The sequence below is a fragment of the Dendropsophus ebraccatus genome, chromosome 1 (genome assembly GCF_027789765.1).
Source record: "Dendropsophus ebraccatus isolate aDenEbr1 chromosome 1, aDenEbr1.pat, whole genome shotgun sequence".
Taxonomy (NCBI): Eukaryota; Metazoa; Chordata; class Amphibia; order Anura; family Hylidae; genus Dendropsophus; species Dendropsophus ebraccatus.
Window position 1 is genome coordinate 10,405,572 of NC_091454.1, and position 12,730 is coordinate 10,418,301.

The 12,730-nt window shown below is 44.2% G+C and overlaps 1 protein-coding gene across 1 annotated transcript; it reads right to left on the bottom strand.

Moving 5' to 3' along the window:
* Positions 1-440: 440 nt before the first annotated feature.
* WDR91 (WD repeat domain 91) lies at positions 441-11,509 on the bottom strand. Its single transcript, XM_069951940.1, has 16 exons — positions 11,381-11,509; positions 10,779-10,914; positions 10,390-10,569; positions 9,882-10,089; positions 9,256-9,338; positions 8,658-8,776; positions 6,607-6,790; positions 6,343-6,498; positions 5,717-5,913; positions 5,475-5,625; positions 5,306-5,400; positions 5,076-5,238; positions 4,454-4,562; positions 4,253-4,365; positions 3,034-3,231; positions 441-616 (listed from the first exon to the last, which is right to left on the bottom strand). The coding sequence occupies exons 2-16, from the start codon at positions 10,899-10,901 to the stop codon at positions 452-454; spliced, it is 2,244 nt and encodes a 747-aa protein (XP_069808041.1). The 5' UTR covers positions 10,902-10,914; positions 11,381-11,509; the 3' UTR covers positions 441-451.
* Positions 11,510-12,730: the final 1,221 nt, after the last annotated feature.

Genomic DNA, 12,730 nt, shown 5'->3' on the forward strand with positions numbered 1-12,730 from the left:
ACCCCCATTTCTATAGACGTGTATAAGGAAGACGCTGACGCCAGGATTGTCTCGTCCCCGCGGCTGCAGAGGAGAACGCTACGTCTGGTTTTATTAGAGTAATACAGTAATAATAATAATAATACTGATGAGCGGCGGTCAGGGCTGGAATGTGCGGCAGCGGCGGCCATGATGGCGTCTGCTCCGATCCTGAGATGAGTCACTGAGGGGTCTAGAGATCTGGATCCTGGGATTGGTCCCGTGTCGGCGCCATCTGCTGTTTATAAATGGGACACAGCTTTCCCTATACCCTGAACGGTAAACTTGCTACCTGATGCAAAACTACAACTCCCATCATGCCGGCTATCCGGGCATGATGGGAGTTGTAGTTTTGCAAGATTCACTGACAGCAAGCAGAGATCCCACACTATAGAAGGGAGTGGGGTGACTTAGGGGGGGGGGGGGGGGGGTGTTAGGATTTCTGGGCCAGCAGGGTGGTCAGTCTGATTTTTCCGTCCATGGAGGCGGTGAGGCAGGTGCCGCACTCCACCGCCGTGCTCCAGTCCACGGTGACCACAGGGGCCCGATGCCCGCCCAGGGACAGGCAGTTCTCCAGGGTGCTGCCATCACTGTTCAGCTGTATGGAAACAGAGTAGAGTTACCAAAGAGAGACACACGACTAACTCAGCTCTGCTACATCTCAGATTACAATGCGTAACATAGGGAAACCTGTATGAATTATCACAGTGATGGCTAAATGACAAACTCAGCTCTGCTACATGTCACATTACAATGTTAAGCATAGGAAAACCTGATTTATCAGTAATGGCTAAATGACAAACTCAGCTCTGCTACATCTCAGATTATGAGGTTTTCCTATGTAACGCATTGTAATCTGAGATGTAGCAGAGCTGAGTTTGCCTTTAAGCCATTACTGATTATAAGGTTTTCCTATGTTACGCATTGTAATCAGTAATGGTTGAAAGGCAAAATCAGCTCTGCTACATCTCAGATTAGCATGCGTAACATATGGAATTCTGTATGAATTATCACAGTGATGGCTAAATGACAAACTCAGCTCTGCTACATGTCACATTACAATGGTTAGCATAGGAAAACCTGACTTATCAGTAATGGCTAAATGACAAACTCAGCTCTGCTACATCTCAGATTACAATGCGTAACATAGGAAAACCTGACTCATCTGTATGAATTATTAAAGTTATGACTGAACGACAAACTCAGCTCTGCTACATCTCAGATTACAATGGGTAGCATAGGAAAACTTGACTTATCTGTATGAATTATTACATTAGTGGCTAAATGACAAACTCAGCTCTGCTACATCTCAGATTACAATGTATTCCCTGCTACATCACATAGGTAACCCCCCATTAATTTATGTAAATTATTACAGTAATGGCTAAACAACAAACTCAGCTCTGCTACATCTCGGATTACAATGAGTCCCCTATGAATTAACATAGGCAAACCTGACGTATCTGTATGAATTAAAGTCAGGTTTGCCTATGTTAATTCATAGGGTACTCATTGTAATCCAAGATGTAGCAGAGCTGACTTTGTTGTTTAGCCATTACTGTCTTAATTCATACAGATTCATACAGACAGTAATGGCTAAACAACAAACTCATCTCTGCTACATCTCTACAGATTACAATAGGTAACATAGAAAAACCTGACTTATCTGTATGAATTATCACAGTAATGGCTAAACGACAAACTCAGCTCTGCTACATCTCAGATGACAATGTATTCCCTGCTACATCACATAGGTAACCCCTCACTCATCTATATGAATTATCACAGTAATGGCTAAACAACAAACTCAGCTCTGCTACATCTCACATTACAATGAGTAACATAGGGAAACCTGACTTATCTGTATGAATTATCACAGTAATGGCTAAATGACAAACTCAGCTCTGCTACATCTCAGATGACAATGTATCACGTCGGTAAATCACAGTAATGGCTAATCAACAAATCCAGCTCTGCTATGGACAGTGTCTCTGTGTTTGTCATTTGGTACTATTACAACATGCTACTTTGGTATTACATAGGACTGCCGCTAAACACACACTATGATCCTGACTGTAGTATGAAACTGCTACATAACCAACCCAGCTCTGCTACATCTCAGATCAAAATGTCTTCTCTGTGACTCAAACTTCCCATGGGGGAGTCAGGCGTATGTATGTAAAGTCACAGGGAACACATTGTGATCGGAGATGTAGCAGAGCTGAGTTTGTGTAGCAGAGCTGGATCGCTCATTTAGCCATTTCCTACTACAGTCAGGAGGATAGTATGGGTTCAGCTGCAGTCCTATGTAATACCACAGCAGCACATTGTAGTAGTACCAAATAACAAATACAGCACCACTACATCAGAGACACTGTTCATAGCAGAGCTGGATTTGTCATTTAGCCATGGAAATTCATATAGATAACAGTTTACGGAAAGTAATGGCTCAACGCCAAATCCAAACTCTATGACAACACTAAATGACAAATCCAGCTCTGCTATACACATGCATTGTTTCTGGCATAGCACATCTGTGTTTGTCATGGTAATACCACTGTGGTTTTATTGCAGCTATAATGACCCCGACAGTAGGAAACTGCTGAATGACAAACCCAGCTCTGCTAAGTACAGCGTCTCTGATGTAGCAGAGCTGTGTATTATGTGATTCAAAACAACTCGGTTCACACTCAGAACTGGAATGTAACTTAAACAAGAAGGGTAAATATTCTATGGAACGCAATTATTTTATTAACTACTTACAGTATTGCAGCAATGTATCCAGTAATCAGGTGTTTGGTGTTATTTTTGTATACGCCGATCGCCGTGTTGGATCAATAATGATTTATTTTAACAATTGACACAATTCCGCACGCGGCGACACCCAACATGTTAAGTTTTTTCTTGTGAAGCAACTGGTTAACAAATTCAGCTCTGCTACATCTGAGTGTTTCGAAATTCAATTAATCAATGACAGTAAACAATGGTTGTGTGATAGAGCGAGCCACAGGTTACCTTATAAATGACTCCCCCGTTGCTGGAACACGTCAGCATGTAGTTTCCTTCAGAGTCGAAGGCGAAGAGTCGCCCGCGAGGGAACTGCACCTGTTTGTACCCGCTGTATCCGGACAGCATGAAGGGACCCGTGGCATCCGGCGGCAGCGAATACTCAGACACCTTCTGACCGCTCTTGTGAATGTTCCATTGAATAAACTGTAGGAGGAAAAAAAAAAATCTTAATCGGTTTATTGGTAAATGGAAACTGTCAGCATTGGATAACTGGAAACCGTCAGCAAGCTGATAACTGGAAACCGTCAGCAAGCTGATAACTGGAAACTGTCAGAGAGTAAATAACTGGAAACCATCAGCAAGAGAATAACTGAAAACCGTCAGCAAGTGGATAGCTGGAAACCGTCAGCAATGGATAACTGGAAACCATCAGAAAGCTTATAACTGTCAATGTTCCATTGAATAAACTGTAGGGGGGGGGGAAATCTTAATTGGTTTATTGTTAATTGGAAACCATCAGCACGCTGATAACTGGAAACCGTCAGCAAGTGGATAATTGGAAACCGTCAGCAATGGATAATTGGAATCCGCCAGCAATGGATAACTGAAAACCGTCAGCAAGATGATAACTGGAAACCGTCAGCAAGTGGACAGCTGGAAACCATCAGCAATGGATAACTGGAAACCGTCAGAAAGTGGACAACTGGAAACAGTCAGCAAGTGGACAGCTGGAAACCGTCAGCAATGGATAACTGGAAACAGTCAGCAAGATGATAACTGGAAACCATCGGCGAGTAGCTTCTAATAGTTGTGTTTAATATAATTGCAACATTCTAACATCCTAAATCCCCGCACCTTGCTGGATCATCAATATATAATAAGGTGACTTTTCGGACATTTAAGGAGACAGTACACCTTCAAAACAAACTTTTTTAAAAAAAATGTTTTATTGCTCCATTACATAGAAAATAAAAAATGACACCAAATTGTAAATAGTCTTCATTACAAACATCCTACAATTTTGTGTATACAGCTGAAATACAAACTAATTTGTTTCCATGGTAACAGACTACAAACAAGCCCTGTGTAGTCTGATGCTGCAGTCATTCTCCTTTTTACCTGTTGTCTATATTTTATAAGTCTAGATCAGCAAGACACAGGGGAGTGATGGCGGGATGAGACTACAGCTTAGTGTGTGGGTGTGGCCCTATACGCGGACACTCACCTTTCCGTCCTCTCCGATACTATAAACGGCGTTCTCGTCGTAGCTGAAGTCTACAGAGTACACCTCTCCCTTGTGCGCCTCCCAGCTCATAGCGCACTGGTGCTGCTGCATATCTGTGGAAGGAAGGAGACTGTTACCGTACATCGCTTTAAGGTGACATTACTTAAAGGGAAACTACTTAACACATAGTCAATGCTTTACCAAAAAGTCTGATGACGCCGTCAGCGGCTCCGGTGACCAGGAGGTTCCCATTGTGATTGAAGGACGTGCAATTTACAGCAATGGGTACTGGCTCCAGGGAGAACTGCAGCTGGGGAGGAAAAGAAACGAAGATACACATAGGGTATACAGAACAAATAAAGTAATTGTATGTACATAGTGACCCCACCAGCAGAATAGTGAGTGCAGCTCCAGAGGATAATACAGGATCAGTAATGTAATGTATGTACACAGTGACCCCACCAGCAGAATATTGAGTGCAGCTCTGGAGTATAATACAGGATGGAACTCAGGATCAGTAATGTATGTACACTGTGACCCCACCAGCGGAATAGTGAGTGCAGCTCTGGAGTATAATACAGGATGGAACTCAGGATCAGTAAAGGATCAGTAATGTAATGTATGTACACAGTGACCCCACCAGCAGAATAGTGAGTGCAGCTCTGGAGTATAATACAGGATGTAACTCAGGATCAGTAATGTAATGTATGTACACAGTGACCCCACCAGCAGAATAGTGAGTGCAGCTCTGGAGTACAATGCAGTATATAACACAGATGTGGCACACTCCTCAGTACTGTATATATATATATATACTCTTTACCTGCTGTTTCATGGTCTTGGTGTCCCACAGCAATAGCCGTCCCGGCACTTGGTTGCTTCCATTCTCCCCCGCTCCAGGGACAACCGGATCTACGACCAAGGACGGAGCGGCGGCTGAACAGACAAAGGACGTCCCGCTGGGGTTACAGGCCAGAGAGAGGATCCTAGGAGCAGAGACGCCCTCAGTACCACGTACATTATGGACGCCAGCGCGGTATAGCCGCCACTCACCTCGGCATGTCGTCGGAGATCCCGATCTCACACAGGTTCTTCTTGGCCTCGGTGTCATAAAGACGGACGGTGCCGACCTCGCTGCCCAGTAAGAGCTGGAAACAGGTTGATGTATCAGGGAGCGTCCGTGTACTATACCGCCCCCTATGTGCCACCCGCCCGCACTCACCAGCCTGTCCCTCTTGGTCGCCCACTCCAGTGACAGGAGGGCAGACTTGGATATGGCCGAGGCCTTGGTCTGCATGATCCCATCGATGGACCAAACCTTGATGACACCGTCCACGTCCAGGCTGGCAACGCGTCGGCCCGAGCAATCTACCCTGCAGGCCACAAATACAGAGAAGTGCGTGTTACAATGTATCAGCAGTCTCTATTCACTGACAGCAAGGAAAGTCACGGTCCAGTGTATACCTGCAGTGCATGATGGAGGAGTGGTGCTCCCCGTACTCGTCCTGGCTGAGGACTATGAACGGCTGCTCCGGCTTCTCCCCTCCGCCCGACGAGTTTCCCTTCACCCCCTTCATCACGGCCTCCACCGGGTCATGTTGGGTGTCGGGCCGGAGCTCGGGCTCAGCTTCTACAGTCTCCGGCTTCTTCTCTAAGCTCTGCTGCAAGGAAGGGAAAACTGCGCATGACACCGAAGAACAGCTCCCACACGCTGAAGAATCTTCTTCAGTGTCCGGCTCATCGGCGCTCCCACCTCGCACGCTCACTATGATCCACTACTGTCAGAGATCTGTAACTTACTTCTCTTAAAAAAAAATAATCTCCAGTCTTCCAGTACTTATCATCTGCTGTATGTCCTGCAGGAAGTGGTGTATTCTTGTGCTCTCTGCTGCCACCTCTGTCCATGTCAGGAACTGTCCAGAGCAGTAGGAAATCCCCATAGAAAACCTCTCCTGCTCTGGACTGTTCCTGACATGGACAAAGGTGGCAGCAGAGAGCACAAGAATACACCACTTCCTGCAGGACATACAGCAGCTGATAAGTACTGGAAGACTGAAGATTTTTTTTAATAGAAGTAAGGGTTGGCTCACCTGTGACTGCGTCTTAGAGAACAGCTCCTTCCTCTCCTGGAGGCGCCGCTGCCTCTGCTGCACCATCCCAGTGTCGGTGACTGCGGGCACGCCCAGGACATTGGGCATGCTCTTGACTTCCTTGGTCACGCTTATCAGCTCTTTTGTTTTTTGTGCCTAGAGATCAAAGAACTAATATGTCATCTATTGTTCTCTGTTATCAGCCAAGTCAGTATAATCCAATGGGAGCACATACTGTATATATGAAAGCAACGTCCATTATACCTGACTGTTCCCTGGCTCCTTCTTCAGCGGCAGAACGGCCACACTCTGCGTAGGAGAAGACATGGTGGTCTGGGCCGGCTTTGTCACCACTTTTTTACTCTGCGGAAGTAAAGAAGAGAGGAAGCCGGTGGTCTTCTGAGACTGGACCGCAGAGCCGGAGGTTCTCTGACTGGAGATCATAGTACTGCAAACACAAAGATATATATTATACATAGGGGGCAGTATTATAGTAGTTATATTCCTGTATATAGCAGTATTATAGTAGTTATATTCCTGTATATAGGAGCAGTATTATAGTAGTTATATTCCTGTATATAGGAGCAGTATTATAGTAGTTATATTCCTGTATATAGGAGGCAGTATTATAGTAGTTATATTCTTGTATATAGGAGCAGTATTATAGTAGTTATATTCCTGTATATAGGGGGCAGTATTATAGTAGTTATATTCCTGTATATAGGAGCAGTATTATAGTACTTATATTCCTGTATATAGGAGCAGTATTATAGTAGTTATATTCCTGTATATAGGAGCAGTATTATAGTAGTTATCGTCCTGTATATAGGAGCAGTATTATAGTAGTTATATTCCTGTATATAGCAGTATTATAGTAGTTATATTCCTGTATATAGGAGCAGTATTATAGTAGTATATTCTTGTATATAGGGGCAGTATTATAGTAGTTATATCCCTTTATATAGGAGCAGTATTATAGTAGTTATATTCCTGTATATAGGAGCAGTATTATAGTAGTTATATCCCTTTATATAGGAGCAGTATTATAGTAGTTATATTCCTGTATATAGGGAGCAGTATTATAGTAGTTATATTCCTGTATATAGGAGCAGTATTATAGTAGTTATATTCCTGTATATAGGAGCAGTATTATAGTAGTTATATTCCTGTATATAGAAGCAGTATTATAGTAGTTATATTCCTGTATATAGGAGCAGTATTATAGTAGTTATATTCCTGTATATAGGAGCAGTATTATAGTAGTTATGAACTGGAGAGAATGGAACAGCTGCACATCCCATCTATGGCTGATACTAATGCCGCTAGGCCTATATTAAAAATCAACACCAGAGTGTCTGTATATGAATTGATCAAGCCATATTGCCCCGTGTACCACCGCGCAGGTCCTCTGGTCCACACGGGTCCCTACGCTAACTCCACACCGTGTCGGTCAGCGACCGCCAACCCCGCAAAGCGTGCACGTGCAGGGAAGGGAGGCCATGTGGGTCTCCTGGTGAGACCCACATGACCGCAATTAGCAGGAGACACCTGAGTGCACATGGTTTTAATCCCTCCTGTTTTTTCCCATTCTGTTTGCTGCAGCTATGGTGAGTGTAATTCCTTATCCAGACTTGTGCTGCTTGGGGGCGACCTTCTCCGCCGGCGGTGCTGGCCGGGTTCTGGTGTGGTGTTTTTGGGTCTGGTCCTGTGGCATGGGGGTCGCAGGGCCGTCCCATGGCCCCCGTTCCCTGGCTGTGCACGCCTGCGGGGTTGGTGGCCACTGACTGGCACGGTGTGGACTTAGTGTAGGGACCCATGTGTATCAGATACCGGCACGAGGTACATGGGGCAGTATGGCTTGATCAATTCATACACAAAATTCTGATGTGTTTTTTATTTAGCCAAGCGGCACTAGTATCAGCCATAGGTGTGAGGTGCAGCACTCTGTTTCTTCCCTGAACCGCATTATAGTAGTTATATTCCTGTATATAGGAGCAGTATTATAGTAGTTATATTCTTGTATATAGGAGCAGTATTATAGTAGTTATATTCCTGTATATAGGAGCAGTATTATAGTAGTTATATTCCTGTATATAGGAGCAGTATTATAGTAGTTATATTCCTGTATATAGGGAGCAGTATTATAGTAGTTATATTCCTGTATATAGGAGCAGTATTATAGTAGTTATATTCCTGTATATAGGAGCAGTATTATAGTAGTTATATTCCTGTATATAGGAGCAGTATTATAGTAGTTATATTCCTGTATATAGGGTGCGGTGTTATAGTAGTTATGTCTGTCTGATATCACTCACAGCTCGGAGTCTCCCAGTCGGTCCATGTTGGAGACATAGTGAGGCAGCTTATGGTGAACCATTGGACCATCATCCCCTTCTTTCCTCAGCCGATGCGCCTCCGCCTGCAGAGCGAACAGCTGAGAAGACAACATAAGTAAACATTACAAAAACTGCACTTATATAATGTGGCTTCTATAGTAATTTATGAATAAAAGCGGGTAAGGCACCATCATCTGTAAGGGAGATCTTACTTCTGCTTTATTACTTGTGCCGGGGGAGAAGCAGTGACAACCACCCTGTACATCATATACTGTGGCTAAGGGCAGAGGTCTCCAAGTGAACAGGGAGACATATAGATGTTTCTGTAGGTCTTAGTGACCCATGTAGCAAATGTAAAGAAAACTGATGGCCGATATGTGTAGCTGCAACCTAAAGTGCACTTCTGAGTCTGACCTGTAGGGGTCAGCAGTGATCTAAAGAGGAACCCAGAAATAAGGTTGGGCCGATGCAGAAAATGGAAAATCACCTAAAAGTTTTAAATATTTCAAGCACGCTGAATATCATAGACAACGCAGGTCACATGTACGTCTCCTTATATTACACATCTGCTACTAACCTTCTGTTTAAGAGCCTCATTCTCCTCCTGTATGTGACACATTCTCTGATACTCAGCATCAAAGTTGAGGATGGTTGGAATAGGTGCGGAGTATAGTTAAAGAAAACTTCATAAATGATTAATAAGATTGAATAAACATTACTGATCCTGAGTTACATCCTGTATTATCCTCCAGAGCTGCACTCACTATTCTGCTGGTGGGGTCACTGTGTACATACATTACATTACTGATCCTGTATTATACTCCAGAGCTGCACTCACTATTCTGCTGGTGGGGTCAATGTGTACATACATTACTGATCCTGTACTGATCCTGAGTTACATCCTGTATTATCCTCCAGAGCTGCATTCACTATTCTGCTGGAGAGGTCACTGTGTACATACATTACTGATCCTGAGTTACATCCTGCATTATACTTCAGAGCTGCACTCACTATTCTGCTGGTGTGGTCACTGTGTACATTACATTATTGATCCTGAGTTACATCCTGTATTATACTCCAGAGCTGCACTCACTATTCTGCTGGTGGGGTCACTGTGTACATACATTACATTACTGATCCTGAGTTACATGCTGTATTATACTCCAGAGCTGCACTCACTATTCTGCTGATCAGTAAGGATATGCATACACTGGAAGAGGACGCTGAGGAAGTTGTGCAGGGACACTGTGAAGGTGTCGGCCCACTGCCGGGAGAAGTATGTGGAGAAGGTCGGGTTGACATCGGGTGCTGGAAGAAAAGGAAGCGCGAACCACTCCTTCCATTCGGCCTGGTTCTGCAGTTCCGGCGCCTGTTTCTGGAAGAAGTCGTGAGCCTTGTCCGTGCGGCTGCTCTATAATATAACGTATATATCAGTATTATGAACTCAATGGGAAAGTGAAACTGGCTCAGTTGCCCCTAGCAACCAATCAGATTCCACCTTTCATTTTCCAAAGAGTCTGTGAGGAATGAAAGGTGGAATCTGATTGGTTGCTAGGGGCAACTGAGCCAGTGTCACTTTACACCATGTTTGATAAATCTCCTCCTATAGGTATAATAATAAAAGTGCTGACCTCTAGTGGCCAAACTGCTTAATTACAGCCTATAGCAAACTACAATTCTGACAAAGTTGCAGGATGACGCTGATACGTACTTGTATGGTGCAGACCAGGTAATATCGGAACAGACTGGTCTTCAGCTTGTTGACGGTGGGACGGTAGACGTCCTCCAGCCTGCTGAATAGTCGTCGCTCCAGATATCCCCAATAATCCAGGAGTCCGCTCAGGTCATAGCTCTGGATAAACTGCAACAACTGCTCCACGATCCGATCCACCTAAAAAGAGAAAGAGACACTTTTTTTTTTTTTAAGAAACAGCGCCCCCTTGTCCTCAGGTCGTGTGCGGCATTGCTGCTCGGCTCCATTGAAGTGAATGGAGCTGGGATGTAATACCGCTTACGACCTGAAGACAAGGGGGCGCTGTTTTTCGAAGCAGAATTTATTTATTTTTTTTTATAGTAAAAGGATTCTGAACTGTGACTTACCCGGAAGCCCTTCTCCTTATCCGCCTTGATATCCGCCTCAAAGTGCTTCAAGGTGTTGGTGAAGCCGCGGAAGGTGAGGTACTCCCTGACCAGGTCATCGGTGCGCTCCACCGCCGACGTCATCCCCAATGGATCGCTGGGCAATATAAGTATATAGTCTATATAGAAGCCAATCAGAATTTGTGGTGCAAAACTACAACTCCCAGCATGCCCAGGCAGCCGTTGCCCAATGGATCACTGGGCAATATAAGTATATAGAAGCCAATCAGTATTTGTGGTGCAAAACTACAACTCCCAGCATGCCCAGGCAGCCGTTGCCCAATGGATCGCTGGGCAATATAAGTATATAGTCTATAAAGAAGCCAATCAGAATTTGTGGTGCAAAACTACAACTCCCAGCATGCCCAGGCAGCCGTTGGCTGCCTGGGCATGCTGGGAGTTGTAGTTTTGCAACCACTGCAGAGCCCCAGGCTGCAGCCCACTGATATACATGATATTATATACAGGTTCCATCCTAGTACATGGTATCAGGCTACTATATATCTGTATACTCCCCCCTCACCCTGGTGCACCCCGATAATCTACCCCCCTCCACCCCTTACCTCCTCGGCTGTCACTGTGCAGGAGGCCGGGTCACATGACAGAAGGGCAGGAAGCGCCGGTCACGAGGGGATATGAAAGTCCCCTATAGACTGAGCTCGGGCGCCGCGCGAGATAGGGCTTTCCCGCATCCGCCATGTTGGAATGAAAGCGAGGCTGCGACCTCCTACGCTTACTGGGCGGTTTTACTTCCTTAGAAAAAGAAAGTCGACTGTAGTCCCATAGCTCTTTGGCGTTTTGTTAGGATGCGTTTATAGCGTTCTGCAAATCCTGATTAATTATACAGTGTGTAAGGTTTATAGGATATTATTGATCATCATCATTGGATTATAGGACTGCACTACTGTGTATTATACAGGCTGCTTTATAAAGTTATTGATATGTTTCTCATATTTATTCTATTCTATTAGTATATATATATATATATATATATATATATATATATATATATATATATGTACAGTGGTGCCTTGGATTATGAGCATAATTCGTTCCAGGACGGCGCTTGTAATCCAAATTCACTCTTAAACCAAAGCAAATTTTCCCATAAGAAATCATAGAAATGCAGACAATTGGTTCCACACCCCAAAAATACAGATTTATTATTCTGAATAGCATGTAAAACAGATGAAACAAACATTCAGAAACAGCAGAATCTGTCATATTATAAGTTACTGTACAGTAATTGAGAGGATGGGAAACACAAGGGCGGACAGAGACTGCAGGGAGCATGAAGGAATGAGCAGTACAGATGTGGGCACATACATGCAGCGCTCTCTGTCCGGGGAGAGAAGGGTTACAGCTATGGAGAGATTACCTCCACAGTCCTGTCCTCTGATGTAAGCCCCAGCCTGAAATGGATCTGCTATGATTTGGAAGGTGAGGGAGACTTCCTGGGTCAGAGTACAGGGCTGTAGACCCCGCTATGCAGACCATGCCCCTCCCCCACTCGCGCTCCCACCCAGTACAGGGAGCTCTTAAACCAAAGCAATGCTCTTAAACCAAGTCACAATTTTGAAAAACTGTGAGCTCTTAAACCAAAACGCTCTTAAACCAAGTTACTCTTAAACCAAGGTACCACTGGTATATATATATATATATATATATATATATATATATATATATATATATATATATAGTGCCCAGGGGTAATATGGAGCCGGTTGGCTGTGTATTATGACACCCATAGGCAGTGGCTGCGATTGGAGTTAACTCTGATCCTGACAATTCCACCCATTTTATAACACCTTAGAACGCACTCTCAAAATGCTTCCAAAATCCATGTCTGAAATCCACGCTGCTTTTGATGTGGATTTTGATTTTCTTGAATTTTTCAGCGCCATGCGGACAAA

Bases quoted from the DNA above. Each gene is read 5' to 3' on its own strand.
- WDR91 (XM_069951940.1), bottom strand. From the start codon at position 10,901: ATGACGTCGGCGGTGGAGCGCACCGATGACCTGGTCAGGGAGTACCTC. The intron at 10,090-10,389 runs GTACGTATCAGC...GTTATATTATAG, and splicing joins ACCTGGTCTGCACCATACAA to AGCAGCCGCACGGACAAGGC. The intron at 5,239-5,305 runs GTGAGTGGCGGC...CTCTGCTCCTAG, and splicing joins ATCTCCGACGACATGCCGAG to GATCCTCTCTCTGGCCTGTA.